General features: G+C 43.4%; 1 protein-coding gene across 3 annotated transcripts in view; it reads left to right on the top strand.

The window, feature by feature from the left end:
* The window catches only part of LOC115193720 (disintegrin and metalloproteinase domain-containing protein 12), a 154,175-nt gene that overhangs the window by 35,392 nt on the left and 100,758 nt on the right, over nucleotides 1-18,025 (top strand). For 2 of the 3 annotated variants that reach the window (XM_029752664.1, XM_029752663.1), the window contains exon 2: nucleotides 13,413-13,534. The exons of the other annotated variant lie outside the window; for it this stretch is intronic. In XM_029752664.1, the coding sequence (XP_029608524.1) occupies nucleotides 13,413-13,534 (122 nt within the window). The remainder of the gene's footprint in view (nucleotides 1-13,412; nucleotides 13,535-18,025) is intronic. 3 annotated transcript variants of the gene reach the window in all.

The following is an 18,025-nucleotide window of genomic DNA, read 5'->3' as shown; positions in this document are numbered from 1 at the left end:
GAAGCACAGCGAAGGGCTGCTAGCAAAACGAACGAAAGTGCTGTTTGAATGAATGCTTACGAGCCTGCTGCTGCCTACCACCGCTCAGTCAGACTGCTCTATCAAATCATAGACTTAATTATAATATAAAAAACACACAGAAATACGAACCTTAGGTCATTAATATGGTCGAATCTGGAAACTATCATCTCGAAAACAAAAGTTTTTTTTTTTCAGTGAAATACGGAACCATTCCATATTTTATCTAACGGGTGGCCTAAGTCTACATATTCCTGTTACATTGCACAACCTTCAATGTTATGTCATAATTACGTAAAATTCTGGCAAATTAGTTCGCAACGAGCCAGGCTGTCACGTCCTGACCAGTAAAGGGGTCATTTGTCATTGTAGTATGGTCAGGGCGTGGCAGGGGGTGTTGTTTCTGTGTGTTTTGGGGTTTGTTTGTTTCCAGGGGATATGTTCTAGTTTTCTTTTTCTATGTTCATTTTCTATGTGTGGCCGAGTATGGTTTCCAATCAGAGGCAGGTGTCTTTTGTTGTCTCTGATTGGAAGTCATACTTAGGCAGCCTGTTTTTCTTTGGGTTGGTGGGTGGTTGTTTTCGGTATAGCCTATGTGCCTTACGGAACTGTTGATTGTCAGTTTGTTATTTTTGTTTAAGTGTTCACTTGATTAAATAATAAAAGAAGATGAGCACTTTACCCGCTGCGCTTTGGTCCCCTTTCATCGACGCCTCTGACACAGGCGGCCCAAACTGTTGCATATACCCTGACTCTGCGTGCAATGAATGCTAGAGATGTGACACAATTTCATGTTAGCAGGCAATATTAACTAAATATGCAGGTTTAAAAATATATACTTGTGTATTGATTTTAAAGTAAGGCATTGATGTTTATGGTTAGGTACATTGATGCAACAACAGTGCTTTTTTCGCAAATGCGCTTGTTAAATCAACACCCGTTTGTCGAAGTAGGCTGTGATTCAATGAGAAATTAACAGGCACCGCATCGATTATATGCAATGCGGGACACGTTAGATAAACTAGTAATATCATCAACCATGTGTAGTTAACTAGTGATTATGTTAAGATTGATCGTTTTTTAAAAGATAAGTTTAATGTTAGATAGCAACTTACCTTAGCTTCTTGCTGCCGTCGTGTAACAGGTAGTCAGCCTGCCATGCAGGCTCCTCGTGGAGTGCAATGTAAGGCAGGTGGCTAGAGCGATGGACTAGTAACCGAAGGTTGCAAAAACGAATCCCCCCTGAACAAGGCAGTTAACCCCTGTTCCTAGGCCGTCATTGAAAATAAGAATGTGTTCTTCATCTGACTTGCCTAGTTAAATAAAGGTGTAAAAAAAAAAATAATAATAATAATAATTTTTAAAAATGGCAAATCGGTGGCCAAAAATACCGATTACCGATTGTTATGAAAACTTGAAATCGACCCTAATTAAACGGCCATTCCGATTAATCGGTTGACCTCTAACATACATACATACATACATACATACATACATACATACATACATACATACATACATACATACATACATACATACATACATACATACATACATACATACATACATACATACATACATACATACACTACTGGGGTCACTTAGAAATGTCCTTGTTTTTGAAAGAAAAACATGTTTTTTGTCCATTCAAATAACATCAAGTTGATCAGAAATACAGTGTAGACATTGTTAATGTTGTAAATGACTATTGTAGCAGGAAACGGCAGATTTCTTATGGAATATCTACATAGGTGTACAGAGGCCCATTATCAGCAACCATCACTCCTGTGTTCCAATGGCACGTTGTGTTAGCTAATCCAAGTTTATCATTTTAAAAGGCTAATTGATCGTTAGAAAACCATTTTGCAATTCTGTTATGTTAGCACAACTGAATGCACTCAACTGAAATTTGTCAATTCGGGAAATTTCAAGAACTGTGAAAGTTTCTTCAACTGTAGTCGCAAAAACCATCAAGCTACCACAACTCCGGATATGACCCAGATGCAGACACAGGAGGGGGATAGTTTTTATTCTCTGAATATTTAATATAACAGTGGAATTGCTCCAGCAATGCATTGAAAGTGTGATCCTGGTGTTACGCCAAGGTCTGAAGTCCTTTAATAAGGTTTTGAAGTAGCTCTTTGTGTCTTCCAATGGTGGCTCCTTCGGAGGCGACTGCGTTGCAAAGCTGGTCTGAGTCTGGTGGATCAGTCATGGCCAGTTCGTACTATCACGATTCTCCGAATATTTAATTTAACAAAGGGGCAGGCAAAAGGCAGGTCGAGGGCAGGCAGAGGTTCGTAAACTCGGTCAGAGTCGGGCAGGTACAGGACGGCAGGCAGGCTCAGGGTCAGGACAGGCAGAAAGGTCAGAACCGGGAAGACTAGAAAATAAAAACATGAACAAGAGAAACGGGAAACATGCTGGTAAGACCTGACAAAACAAGACGAACTGGCAATAGACAAACAGAAAACGCAGGTATAAATACACAGGGGATAACAGGAGACAAAAGGCTGTGAGACAGAGGTTTAATCCTAGACACATGAAAAGTGGGATGTACACGGAGGGTGCTGGGCAACAGAAGACAAACAGCAGTGGGGCTAAGGATTTTAGAGATGGGGAAAGAGCTGATAAAGCAGGGGGGGAAGTTTGCGGGATTGCACCTGAAGGGGCAGATCCCGAGTAGAAAGCCATACCCTGTGCCCGAGATGATAGCAGGGAGGTGGTCTTGAGAAGAACGGACCGGACTCTCTTCCAGGTATGACAACAGCTGCGGACAAACATCTGGGCAGAGGGTATGCTGATTTCCTTCTCTTGTTCAGGGAAGAGTGGGGGCTGGTATCCCAAGGAACAATCAAAGGGAATGAGACCAGTGGCCAAGCAGGGAAGAGAGTTGTGGGCGTATTCTACCCACACAAGTTGCTGGCTCCAGGTGGTGGGGTTGGCGGAGACGAGGCAAGAAGAGCCGTCTCCAGGTCCTGATTGGCTCACTCCAACTGGCCGTTAGACTGGGGACGAAAACTGGAGGATAGGCTGGCCGACAACCCAATGAGGGTGCAGAACGCCTTCCAGAACCGAGACGAGAACTGAGGACCGCGTCAACCGGAAGTCCATGGATCCTGAAGACCTGTTGCACCATGAGCTGGGCCGTCTCCTTGGCAGAGGGTAACTTGGAAAGGGGAATGAAATGCGCGGCTTTGGAAAACCTATCCACCACCGTAAGGATAGCGGTGTTGCCATCTGACAGAGGGAGACCAGTGACGAAGTCCAGAGACATATGAGACCAGGGGCTGTGAAGAACAGGGAGTGGTTGAAGGAGTAAAGCCGGAGCTTGTCGTGGAGTCTTATTCTGTGCGCACACAGTGCAGGCGACAACGAATGTGGAGACGTCAGGAACAATGGTGGGCCACCAAAATTGTTGTCGAATGAAAGCCAGGGTCCGACGGGAGCCAGAATGGCAGGTCAGTCTAGAGGATTGTAGGACAAACATCCGGTTCTATCCCCCCCTCCTCCCTGAGTCCAGCTGGGAACGCTGTGCCTTACAGACCAGGCTCTCTATACCCCAGATGACTGCAGCCGGTATGGAGGATGGTCTCGGGGTTAGACGGTGTGGCAACGGGGCTATACAGGTGTGAGAACACATCAGGCTTCACAATATTGAACCCAGGGCGGTAGGAGATAGTAAAAATGGATGTTCCACTCCCTCTAACCAGTGCCGCCGCTCCTCCATCGCCATCTTGAATGCGAGTAGTTCTCGATTTCCCACGTCATAGTTCCTCTCAGCTGGGTTCAGACGATGGGAAAGGAAAGTGCAGGGATGCAGTTTTTGGTCCTGGGCAGAAAGCTGGGACAGGACAGCCCCCACTCAGACGTCCGAAGCGTCGACCACCACGAACTGACGGACGAGTCCGGATGGATTAAGATGGGAGCTCTAGTGAATCGATGCTTGAGGTCCAAGAATGCCCGGTCAGCTGCTGGAGACCACATGAAAGGAACCTTGGGAGAGGTGAGTGCTGAGAGGGAGAAGCCAGGGTGTTGTAACCCCGGCTGAAACAGAGATAGAAATTAGCAAACCCCAGGAAACGTTGCAGCTGCACTCTGTATCTGGGTTGAGGCCAATCCACCACAGCTCTCACCTTGTCAGAATCCATCTGAATATATCCTGCAGCGATGACATATCCTAGGAATGAGATGGTTGAGCGATGGAACTCATATTTCTCGGCTTTAACAAAAATCTGGTTTTCCAGGAGGCGCTGAAGGACCTGTCGGACATGGAGGATGTGCTCTTGAGCTGAACAGGAAAAAACAAGGATGTCGTCGAGGTAGACATACACAAACCGGTTCAATGTGTCACGGAGCACATCGTTGACCAGGGCCTGGAACACTGCAGAGGCGTTGGTCAGTCCGAATGGCATAACAAGGTACTCATAGTGCCCACTAGCTGTGTTAAAGGCTGTATTCCATTAGTCTCCTTCCTGTATATGAGAGAGTTGAGGTCCATGGGAATCTCCCAGGCTGTGAGCTCGTCTTTAACCACCTCCGATAATCCATTAAGGAACGTGTAGAAACAGAGACTCTGGGTTCCAGCCACTCTCGGCGGCCAAAGTGCGAAAATCTACCACTTAATCAGCCACACTACGGGAGTCTTGATGCAGTTGAAGTGGCTTCCGAGCAGCCTCTCTCCCGGACAACGGAGAATCGAACACATTTCTAACATCAAACTAGCCGCAAACTCCTCCAGAGTGAGGCAAATGGTGGATTGTTGCTCCCACACCGCCGTAGCCCAGGCAAGTGCCCTCCCAGACTTCAGCGTTATCAGGTACGCTATCTTCGAACGATCCGAGGGAAACGAAGAGGGCTGCAGCTCAAAGATGAGAGAGCACTGGGAGAGAAACGCCGGCAGGTTCCTGGATCTCCAGCATAGCCCTCCGGAGGAGGTAAGCAGGGTTCTCGGGAAGCCGGGGTAGGCTGGGGAGATGCACCGCTGGTAGCGGGGTTACTGAGACTCTGGGGGGTTACCGTGGTAGCTTGCTGTCGAGTAGATAATCAGCGGAATTGCTCCAGCAATGCATTGAAAGTGTGATCCTGGCGTTCCGCCAAGGTCTGGAGTCCTTTCATAAGGTTTTGAAGTAGCTCCTCGTGTCTTCCAATGGTGGCTCCTTCGGAGGAGACAGCGTTGCAAAGCTGGTCTGAGTCTGCTGGGTCAGTCATGGCCATTTCGTACTATCACGATTCTCAGAATATTTAATACAACAAAGGGGCAGGCAAAAGGCAGGTCGAGGGCAGGCAGAGGTTCGTAAACTAGGTCAGAGTCGGGCAGGTACAGGACGGCAGGCAGGCTCAGGGTCAGGACAGGCAGAAAGGTCAGAACCGGGAAGACTAGAAAATAAAAACTTGAACAGGAGAAACGGGAAACATGCTGGTAAGACCTGACAAAACAAGACGAACTGGCAACAGACAAACAGAAAACGCAGGTATAAATACACAGGGGATAATGGGGAAAAATGTGAGACACCTGGTGGGGTGTGGAGACAAGCACAAGACATGTGAAGCAGATCAGGGTGTGACACAAGCGCTATAATGGTACTGGCTCTCATGAGGACCGCCACAGGAAGGAAGACCCAGAGTTACCTCTGCTGCAGAGGATAAGTTCATTAGGGTTAACTGCACCTCAGATTGCAGCTCAAATAAATGCTTCACAGAGTTCAAGTAACCGACACATCTCAACTGTTCAGAGGAGACTGTGTGAATCAAGCCTTCATGGTCGAATTGCTGCAAAGAAATTACTACTAAAGGACACCAATAAAAAGAAGAGACTTGCTTGGGCCAAGAAACACAAGCAATGGACTTTAGACCGGTGGAAAAACTGTCCTTTGGTCTGATGAGTCCAAATTTGAGATTGTTGGTTCCAACCGCCATGTCTTTGAGATGCAGAGTAGGTGAACGGATGATCTCCGCATCTGTGGTTCCCACTATGAAGCATCGAGGAGGAGTTGTGGGGGTGCTTTGAAGGTGACACTGTCTGTGATTTATTTTTCAACAGGACAATGACCCAACACACCTCCAGGCTATGTAAGGGCTATTTGACCAAGAAGGATAGTGATGGAGTGCCTCATCAGATGACCTGGCCTCCACAATCACCCGATTGTTGTGTTGGATAAGTTGGACCGCAGAGTGAAGGAAAAGTAGCCAACAAGTCCTCAGCATATGTGGGAACTCCTTCAAGACTGCTGGAAAAGCATTCCAGGTGAAGCTGGTTGAGAGAATGCCAAGAGTGTGCAAAGCTGTCATCAAGTCAAAGGGTGGCTACTTTGAAGAATTTAAAATATAAAATACATTTTGATTTGTTTAACACTTTTTTGCTTCCTACATGATTCCATATATGTTATTTCATAGTTTTGGTGTCTTCTCTGTTATTCTACAATGTAGAAAATAGTAAAAATAAAGAAAATACCCTGGAATGAGTAGGTGTGTCCAAACTTTTGACTGGTACTGTATATTTATTTATATAATTATTATTTATTTATATATTATATAAATAAATGTTATTATTTTATATATATATATATATATACTCTGTCTGTTTGTATACTCATTCCCCTTGACTTATTCCATATTTTGTTGGGTTACAGTCTGCATTCTGTCACGTGTGCTCCCTCTCCGGCCTCTTGTGCACCTGGTGGCTCGTTATGGCGCTCACCTCTCACCATCATTACTCGCACCTGCGCGTCATCACACTTGGACTCCATTGCGACATCACACCTGGACTCCATCACTTCCCTGATTACCTTCCCTAAATATGTCACTCCCTTTGGTTCCTTCCCCAGCTGTTATTGTTTCTGTTTCATGTCTGTGCGTTGTTCGTGTTTCTTGTTTTGTATTATGGTGCGTTTATTTACAAAAACACTCACTCCCTGAACTTGCTTCCCGACTCTCAGTGCACATTATTACAGAATAACGCCTCGCCTATGGAAAGCAGCAGTGTTTAAAAAAAGAAATTCTGTCAGGTGGAATGATGTCGGGTCCGGGAGCCGCTGCAGGCTTTCTTGCCTCAGCCGGATCGCCAGGCTCCCCTGCCTCAGTCAGTCTGTCAGGTTCCCGCGTCCCAGCCGAAGACAGGTTCCCGCGCATCAGCAGGGGTGACCTGTCCGCTCCTGATCCCCGGGATCGTCACTTAGGATGGCGCCCTGCGGCTGGAGCCGAACGAGCCGGGGACGGGGTACCGTCAGTTATGTTTTCTCTCTGGTGCTCTAGGTCGCCATGCTCCTGCGTCTCAGCCGGATTGACAGGTTTCCAGCACCTCTGCAGAGGTGTCCGGTCCGCTCCTGTTCCCCGGGATCGTCATTTTGGTCGGCATCCTGGGGCTAGAGCCACGCGTCAGGGAAGGGGTACTGTCACGTGTGCTCCCTCTCCGGCCTCTAGGTCACCAGGCTGCTCGTTTTTGCGCACACCTGTCACCATCGTTACGCGCACCTGCGCATCATCAGACTCACCTGGACTCCATCACTTCCCTGATTACCTTCCCTATATATGTCACTCCCTTTGGTTCCTTCCCCAGGCGTTATTGTTTCAGTTTCATGTCTGTGCTCTGTTTGTGGTTCTTGTTTTGTATTATGTTGCGTTTATTTATTAAAACACTCACTCCCTGAACTTGCTTCCCGACTCTCAGCGCACATCATTACACATTCAAAATGGATTAAATATATTTGTTTCTCACCCATCAACACACAATACCCCATAATAACAGTGAAAACAGGTTTTTTTAGACATTGTAATGAAAATGAAATATCGCATTTACTCAAATATTCACTGAGCCAATACATGTTAGAATCACCTTTTAGCAGTGACTACAGCTGTGAGCCTTTCTCAGCAAGTTTCTAAGAGCTTTGCACAACTGGATTGTACAATTATTCTTTTCAAAATTCTTTACATTTGTTGTTTTGCAGATTCTCTTATCCAGAGCAACAGTAATGAGTGCATACATTTTAATACTTTTTTCGTACTGGTCCCCCGTTGGAATCGAACCCACAACCCTGGCGCCATGCTCTACCTACTGAGCTACACAGGACAAATTAGTTATTGATCATTGCAAGACAACCATTTAACCTGTTAGGGACAGACGTTCCGCTAGCGGCTCACCAATATCCAATGGTATAGCGTGGCGCGAAATACAAATACCTAAAAAATGCTATAACTTCAATTTCTCAAACAAATGACTATTTTACACCATTTTAAAGACAAGACTCTCCTTTATCTAACCACATTGTCCGATTTCAAAAAGGCTTTACAGCGAAAGCAAAACATTAGATTATGTTAGGAGAGTACCCTCCCAAAAATAATCACACAGCCATTTTCAAAGCAAGCATATATGTCACAAAAACCAAAACCACAGCTAAATGCAGCAATAACCTTTGATGATCTTCATCAGATGACACTCCTAGGACATTATGTTATACAATACATGCATGTTTTGTTCAATCAAGTTCATATTTATATCAAAAAACAGCTTTTTACATTAGCATGTGATGTTCAGAACTAGCATACCCACCGCAAACTTCCGGTGAATTTACTAAATTACTCACGATAAACGTTGACAAAAAACATAACAATTATTTTAAGAATTATAGATACAGAACTCCTTTATGCAATCGCCGTGTCCGATTTTAAAATAGCTTTTCGGTGAAAGCACATTTTGCAATATTCTGAGTACATAGCCCGGCCATCATGGCTAGCTAATTTGACACCCACCAAGTTTGGCCCTCACCAAACTCAGATTTACTATAAGAAAAATTGGATTACCTTTGCTGTTCTTTGTCAGAATGCACTCCCAGGACTTCTACTTCAACAACAAATGTTGTTTTGGTTCGAAATAATCCATAGTTATATCCAAATAGCTCCGTTTTGTTCGTGCGTTGAGGTCACTATCCGAAGGGTGACGCGCGGGTGCGTTTCGTGACAAAAAAATTCAAAATATTCCATTACCGTTCTTCGAAGCATGTCAAACGCTGTTTAAAATAACTTTTTATGCTATTTTTCTCGTAAAATAGCGATAATATTCCAACCGGCGACGTTGTATTCATTCAAACACTGAAAGAAAAACATGGAGTCGTCTCGTGCACGGGCGCTCCAGTGTCATTGTTCTCAGCAGGACCACTCACAAAAACTCCTGCTGTTTTTCGCCCAGAGACTGGAGAGCTCTCATTCCACTTTCTGGCGCCTTCCTAGAGCCAATGGAAGCCTTAGAAAATGTCACGTTACAGCAGAGATGCTGTATTTTTGATAGAGATGCCCTAGAAGGAGAACAAATTGTCAGACAGGGCACTTCCTGTATAGAATCTTCTCAGGTTTTGGCCTGCCATATGAGTTCTGTTATACTCACAGACACCATTCAAACAGTTTTAGAAACTTTAGAGTGTTTTCTATCCAAATCTACTAATTATATGCATATTCTAGTTTCTGGGCAGGAGTAGTAAGCAGATTAAATCGGGTACGTTTTTTATCCGGCTGTGAAAAATACTGCCCCCTATCCCAAACAGGTTTTAAGTCTTGCCATAGATGTAATTTTTTAAGTTATTATTTGGGTTTTTTACCCCTTTTTCATGATATCCAATTGGTAGTTACAGTCTTGTTCCATCGCTGTAACTCCCGTATGGACTCGAGAGAGAGAGAGGCAAAGGTCAAGAGCTGTGTGTCCTCCAGAACACAACCCAGCCAAACCGCACTACTTCTTGACACACTGCCCGCTTAACCCGGAAGCCAGCTGCACCAATGTGTCGGAGGAAACATTGGCAACCGTGTCAGCTTGCATTGCTCCTGGCCCGCCACAGGAGTCACTAGTGTGCGATGGGACAAGAACATCCCTGCCGGCCAAACCCTCCCCCTCCCCAAACCCTCCCCTAAGGCCAATTGTGTGCCACACCATGGGTCTCCCAGTTGCGGTCGGCTGCGACAGCGCCTGGACTCTAACCAGGATCTCTAGTGGTACAGCTAGGACTGTGATGCAGTGCCTTAGACCACTCTGCCACTCGGGAGGCACTGCCTTAGATTTTCAAGCAGATTTAAGTCAAAACTGTAATTTGCAACTCAGGAACATTCACTGTCTTCTTGGTAAGCAACTCCAGTGTAGATTTGGCCTTGTGTTTTAGGTTATCGTCCTGATGAAAGGTGAATTAATCTTCCAGTGTCTGGTGGAAAGCAATCTGAACCAGGTTTTCCTCTAAGATATTGCCTGTGCTTAGCTCCATCATGTTTCTTTTTTATCCTGAGAAACTCCCCAGTCCTTAACGATTACAAGCATACCCATAACATGATGCAGCCACCACTATGCATGAAAATATGGAGAGTGGTACTAGGTAATGTGTTGTATTGGATTTGCCCAAAGCATAACACTTTGTAATCAGGACAAAAAATGTGTTGCTTTGTCACATTTCTTGAAGTATTACTTTGGTGCCTTGTTGCAAACAGGAGGCATGTTTTGGAATATTTGTATTCTGTACAGGCTTCCTTCTTTTCACTCTGTCAATTAGGTTATTATTGTGGAGTAACTACAATGTTGTTGATCCATTCTTAGTTTTCTCCTATCACAGCCATTAAACTTTGTACCTGTTTTACACTCACCGTTGGCCTCATGGTGAAGTCACTGAGCAGTTTCCTTCCTCTCTGGCAACTGAGTTAGGATGGACGACTGTATCTTTGTTGTGACTGGGTGTATTGATACACCATCCAAAGTGTAATTAATAACTTTACCATGCTCAAAGGGATATTCAATGTCTGCTGTTTATTTTACTCATCTACCAATAGATGCCATTCTTTGTGAGACATTGGAAAACCTCCCTGGTCTTTGTAGTTGAATCTGTGTTTGAAATGCACTGCTCGGCTGAGGGACCTTACAATTAACTGTATGTGTGGGGTACAGAGATGAGGTAGTCATTCAAAAATCATGTTAAACACTATTATTGCACACAGAGTCCATGAAACGTATGACTTGTTCAGCAAATTTTTACTCCTGAACTTATTTAGGTTTGCTATAACAAAGTGGTTGAATACTTATTGACTCAAGACATTTCAGCTTTTAATTTTTAATGAATTTGTAAAAATGTCTAAAAACATAATTCAACTTTGATATTATGGGATATTGTGTGTAGGCCAGTGACAAAACATCTACCTTTTATCCATTTCAAATTCAGGCTGTAAAGTCAAGGGATGTGAATACTTTCTGAAGGCACTGTACATACTCAAATGGACAGCTTCCTCAAGTACTGCATTTTCTGTGTGTGTCTAGCTTGTCTAACTAGCTAACTGTGTATTACCCCCGGTGAATTCACCTTACCAGGAGGGTAAAGAAGTTGGTTTTGATGCTCAAATAATAGATTTACAATAGAACAAAACATTAGGGGAGAAAGAGCTTCATATTGATTCCCAGTATAACAGAGTAAGAGCTTTAATGTACAGCACAGCAATAGGTTGGTTTGTGCAGTAGTGCTGTTGAGAGATATTGGTAAAGCTGTGTTCCTGATGAGCTGTGTGAAACCATCCATTATTGATGTTGTGTCTGTGGTCTTACTGCAGAACAGGTACCCTTTGGGGACACCACTGTTTCACAGTAGAATAATAGAGAGCTTGCATTGTGTTTGGAAAAGGCAATATCTAAAGGTAATATGTCTACAGTGCTGTACAATTTGTCTGAGGGCCTCTTTATTGTCTGTTTAAAAAATGGATCTGTGTAGTAGTTCTATTTAATGTGAATGTTTTTTTGACCCATAGTAGGTCAGTTTGGTTCACTCAAGTGACCTAAAACCCTTACATAAATGGGGCATTTAGTGTGTAATAAATACAAGGTCATTTAAACAATAGAGCAGGTTTCTCCAAATGCTATCGATTTTTTGGGGTTGGACATAAATGACTGTAAAAAATAAAAAGGCAAATCAGGGATTTTAATATTGGAAATCTGTTCCAAAGTATTTCCATCCATAATAGAGAGATATATGTGATTGTATACAAATTTAAGCAAGGTTTGAAAATATTATGTTTTATTTAAGTATTATACACTATATACTGTACACAAGAGTATGTGGACACCCCTTCAAATTAGTGGCTTCAGCTATGTCACCCACACCCGTTGCTGACAGGTTTATAAAATCGAAAACACAGCCATGCAATCAACATAGACAAAAATTGGCAGTAGAATGGCCTTACTGAAGAGCTCAGGGATTTTTGTTGGGAGAAACCCATGAAATGGGTTTCCATGGCCGAGCAGCCACACACAAGCCTAAGATCACCATGCGCAATGCCAAGCATGTAAAGCTCGCCTCCATTAGACTCTGGAGCATTGGAACTGCCTTCTCTGGAGTGATGAATGAAGCTTCACCATCTAGCAGTCCGATGGATGAATCTGGGTTTGGCGGATGCCAGGAGAATGCTACCTGCCCGATTGCATAGTGCCAACTGTAAAGTTTGGTGGAGGAGGAATAATGTTCTGGGGCTTTTTTTCATGGCTCTACTAGGCCCCATAGTTCCAGTGAAGGGAAATCTTAATGCTACAGCATACAATGACCTTCTGTGCTTCCAACTTTGTGGCAACAGTTTGGGGAAGGCGCTTTCTTGTTTCAGCATACAAATGCCCTCTTGCACAAAGCGAGGTCCATACAGAAATGGTTTGTCGAGATCGGTGTGGAAGAACTTGACTGGCATGCACAGTGCTCTGACCTCAACCCCATAGATCACCCGCGGGATGAATTGGCATGCCGACAGCGAGCCAGGCCTAATTGCCCAACATCAGTGCCCGACCTTACTAGTGCTCTTGTGGCTGAATGGAAGCAAGTCCCCGCGGAAATGTTCCAACATTAGTGGAAAGCCTTCCCAGAAGTGTGGAGGCTATTATAGCAGCAAAGGGGGAACCAACTCCATATTAATGGCCATGATTTTGGAATGAGATGTTCGACGAGCAGGTGTCCACATACTTTTGAGCTTCGGTTACTTTGCAGTCTACAAATTGTTTGTAATTATTCTCCGGCCCCCTGACCATCTGCTCAAGAAAAATCACCCTGCAGCTGAATCTAGTTGATTAACCATTCAATAGAGCAACACATTTTACTTGAGGTGGCCTGACGCTAAATGATAAAACAATCACATGTTCACAAGACTAACTTTTTAAGAATGATAACAATGTTATGTATTCTCCATAATCTCATGGTTGACTGCCGCCACAACCATTGAAGTCAGGTGTTATGTCATTCTTATTATACAGTAATATACATGCTCTCAGTTAGGCCTCCTCAGGTCAAGTGATAGCAGTACTTAACAGAGACCAGATAGACTCACGCTAACCATACCCACTCAGTACAAACCATTTCCATTGATTACATCACTAATCACTGTTATTGATCTTTTAACAGGGAAAAGCTTGGACCAGAGTGTGCTGCACAGTGCTGTCCCTAAGCCCCAACGCTATGACACCACGGTACCTCTCCTGCTGGAAGGGCGGCAGCGCAAACCACTCAGCCAGCTCAAGTCCAGGGTAAATATTCATAAAGCGGCCACTTAGCGGCCTTGGCTAATGCTAATAAGCCGCTCCTACTATAGCTCATCCAAGCGCAGATGCTAGCCTGCCTGCTCACCTGCCTCAGATCTCCTGTGTTGTTCCAGTCGTGAGCTCCTAATAATTCCCCATTTCTGTTTATCCTCGGCTGATTCCCCTTTGTGCTTTTTCCTCAATGCTCACTCCCCACGGCGTTGAATGGCCTCTCTGTTGTTTGTTTAGTATGAGCTAGGCCCTGAGGCTCCACACACTGTGAAATTATTCCCCCAACTCGCCAGGCTCCTATACTCTACAAATCAGCAGTGCATGAAAAGCAACATTTTGAAATGGTTTACCACTGGCAGAAGACTGCCTTTTTTCCCTAAACTGTCTGGTTTTGTAACAAAGTCAGGTAGCAACCGGATTTGAAACCATCTAACCATTGTGCTAAAATGTATTGGGCAGGTGAGCGTAGTTGCGGATGGCTAGCAAATGCACCCTAACACATGTTATCCTTGACATACCAGAACTGTAAGCAAAGCAAAGATTTATAAGACGTATTAGAGTTTCTTTCTATGAACCATGTGTAATTCCTGAAATCCATTGAGTTATTAAAACCAGGTAAATCAGCACATTTCATCTCTGCTATTACATGGGGTCTTTAACAAATGAAACACGTCCTGCAATTGAGTTTCTGGTTTTAGGGTATATTAGGGTAGCTTCAGACGGGGAAACCCAATGCGTTCAGCCCACTAGGACTTAGTGAGAGAAATACATTTTTGAAATCCGGGATCCCCCACTTCACCATAGGGAAACCATTCCCGACAAGGGAAACGCGTGGGTGTTGAGTAGTACTCCCGGAATATTTAAAACAGCCATGGCTTTCCAAGATTTATCCCTCAGATTATACATGAGTGGATAGGTTTTTCCTAGCTGGAGGAAATACCACACCCTCTGAGGGGGTGTTTTTTATGTTAGTGTCTCAATTACACACTCTCCCTGAATGCTGAGCTTGTGCTTTACTTGGCTGACATGGGGAGGGTATTAGCAAATCAACAAAATCTCTGAAATGAGAAGGAGTCATGAGAGCTGCCAGTGATGCACCAGTAATTCATCAGAATGTGTTATATTATAGCTTTGTCTGGAACAATGAAGAGATTCTAGTTATTTAGTTAGGACACAATTTTGGTGAAAGTTAATTTTATTTTATTAGAGAGGTATTCCATTGTCATGACACTACATAATCAATTGAGTTTGACAACAATGTGTATTTGTATAGTTCACGAGCCAGCTGTTATAGCCATGTTGACCATTCCAACATATTATTGAGTTTAACAAGTTGGTTATTTTATCAGAGATGATACCAGACTCATTTTTCCCTCTGCCCCTTTGGTTTTTATTGAACTGTTCTCTGTGCCACAAGAAGTAGCAAGCCAATATCTTGGTGGTGGTGAGTCAGGACAATTGGGTGATGACCTGACATGAACCGCCCTGCCTTCTAAACCACAAATGGACCCACAAACTATACAACTCTATGCACAAGGACTACTTTTAACAATTTCTACTGAACATTTTACAAAAACACGTTAACTTGAAGATCAGTGCAGATACAGCATTTGTAACAGAATGACGGCACCAACAGCACAAGCCGTCATTTGATTACCAAACTTTACATCTGCACTGTTCTTCAAGTAAATATGTTTTTATAAACTTTTCTGTGGACATTGTTAAATAGAGTTGTATGGTTTGTTTAGCTTTGCAATCTTTGGTTTTTGTTTGGCATACATTTTAAAGTGAAAAATCTGAGTCTCAGTATCACTCTTTTACGATGGATTTGCCCTTATCTGACTGGGACAAAATAATGGTTGTTCTGTCTCTGCCTGTCTATCTATATCTCTGCCTGTCTATCTTTATCTCTGCCTGTCTGTCTGTCTATCTTCATCTCTCAAGGTGCAGCCGAAATGCCTGGCTGCTTGTCTGTGTACCTGCTTCTACGTGGGTAGTAAAATAGTTCAAATGACAACATAACCTTTTCCTAGTAGGAGGCTCTCCGTGTGTGTGTGTGTGTGTGTGTGTGTGTGTGTGTGTGTGTGTGTGTGTGTGTGTGTGTGTGTGTGAGATATCAGTATCTGATAGCCTGTCATAAACTGTGCGACAGACAGAGATCCCCAGCTGCTGTCAAGCCCCCCTTTTCCCATGGGCCAGTTCAGTCATAGCTCATGAGTGTTAAAAAGGCAGGTGGTCTGGGGAAATTAGTGTCAGGGTCATAACTCATGAGTGTTAAAAAGGCAGGAGGTCTGGGGAAATTTGTGTCAGTCAGCACTGAAATATGCAGACAATCATCAAAATGTTGTTCTTGCACTCAAGGAAAAACACTGCTTGCTCTGCAAAAACAGAAACGTTTTTGCTGTTGATTTCTGACCAACATCAACCTGACTTGGTAGATTATTGCTGTAGACCTAAAGGGGAATTTTTCATTTCATGTTCAACATTAGATAATTTTTTACATTACTGTTGATGTTTTATAAACGTCTCCAACGTTCTGAATGAACAGAGTCCAGTTTTTAACCTAACTTTGGGAAATCATGAAAGGTACTAACGGAAGTGTCTATGACCTGGTCATCCTCGGATGGAGAATTAGTAATGGAGAGGCACCATACTTACACTAAATCATATCAAATGGTATTAGTCACATGCGCTGAATACAACAGGCCTTACAGTGAAATGCTTACTTACGAGCCCCTAACTAACAGTGCAGTTTCAAAAAATATGGATAAGAATAAGAGATAAATTTAACAAGTAATTAAAGAGCACCAGTAAAAAATAACAATATATACAGGGAGGTGCCGGTACAGAGTCAATGTGCAGGGGCACAGGTTAATTGAAGTCAGAAGTTTACATTTGTTGTCCCTAAGCCATTTTGCCACAACTTTGGAAGTATGCTTGTGGTCATTGTCCATTTGGAAGACACATTTGCGACCAAGCTTTAACTTCAAGACTGATGTCTTGGAATGTTGTGTCAATATATCCACATACTTTTCCTGCCTCATGATGCCATCTATTTTGTGAAGTGCACCAGTCCCTCCTGCAGCAAAGCACCCCCAGAACATGATGCTGCCACCCCCGTGCTTCACGGTTGGGATGGTGTTCTTCGGCTTGCAAGCTTCGCCCTTTTTCCTCCAAACATAACAATGGTCATTATGGCCAAACTGTTCTGTTTTAGCTTCATCAGACCAGAGGACATTTCTCCAAAAAGTACGATCTTTGTCCCCATGTGCAGTTGCAAACCGTAGTCTGGCTTTTTTATGGCTGTTTTGGAGCTGTGGCTTCTTCCTTGCTGAGCGGCCTTTCAGGTTATGTCGATATAGGACTCGTTTTACTGTGGATTTATATACTTTTGTATCTGTTTCCTCCAGCATCTTCACAAGGTCCTTTGCTGTTGTTCTGTGATTTGATTTGCACTTTTTGCACCAAAATACGTTCATCTCTAGGAGACAGAACACCTCTCCTTCCTTTGCGGTATGACGGCTGCGTGGTCCCATGGTGTTTATACTTGCGTACTATTGTTTATACAGATGAATGTGGTACCCTCATGCATTTGGAAATTGCTCCCAAGGATGAACCAGACTTGTGGAGGTCTACAATTTTTTTCTGAGGTCTTGGTTGATTTATTTTCATTTTCCCATGATGTCAAGCAAAGAGGCACTGAGTTTGAAGGTAGGACTTGAAATACATCCACAGGCACACCTCCAATTGACTCCAATGATGTTAATTAGCCTATCAGAAGCTTCTAAAGCCATGCCATTTTTTTCTGGAATTTTCCAAGCTGTTTAATGGCACAGTCAACATGTAAACTTCTGACCCACTGGAATTGTGATACAGTGAATTATAAGTGAAATAATCTGTCTGTAAAAATTTTAACAAGAAATGTATGGAGTGGTTGAAAAACTTCTGACTTCAACTGTACATGTAGGTAGAGTTAATTAAAGTGACTATGCATAGATGACAACAGAGAGTGGCAGTGGTGTGGGGGGGGGGGCAATGCAAATAATCTGTTCAAAAGTTTGGGGTCACATAGAAATGTCCTTGTTTTTGAAAGAATATCACATTTTTTGTCCATTAAAATAACATCAAATTGATCACAAATACGGTGTAGACATTGTTAATATTGTAAATGACTTTTGTAGCTGGAAACGGGATATGGAATATCTACATAGGTCTACAGTGGCTCATTATCAGCAACCATCACTCCTGTGTTCCAATGGCATGTTGTGTTAGCTAATCCAAGTTTATAATTTTAAAAGGCTAATTGATCATTAGAAAACCCTTTTGCAATTATGTTAGCACAGCTGAAAACTGTTCCTTTGAGAGTTCCTCTGTCCAGTGTCAATCTTCTTTTGCCCATCTTAATCTTTTCTTTTTATTGGCAGTCTGAGATATGGCTTTTTCTTTGCAACTCTGCCTAGAAGACCAGCATCCTAGAGTCGCCTC

The sequence above is a fragment of the Salmo trutta genome, chromosome 5, assembly GCF_901001165.1.
Source record: "Salmo trutta chromosome 5, fSalTru1.1, whole genome shotgun sequence".
NCBI classification, from domain to species: Eukaryota; Metazoa; Chordata; class Actinopteri; order Salmoniformes; family Salmonidae; genus Salmo; species Salmo trutta.
The sequence above is the reverse complement of the archived record's forward strand: the minus strand, read 5'-3'. Positions and strand labels throughout refer to the sequence as shown.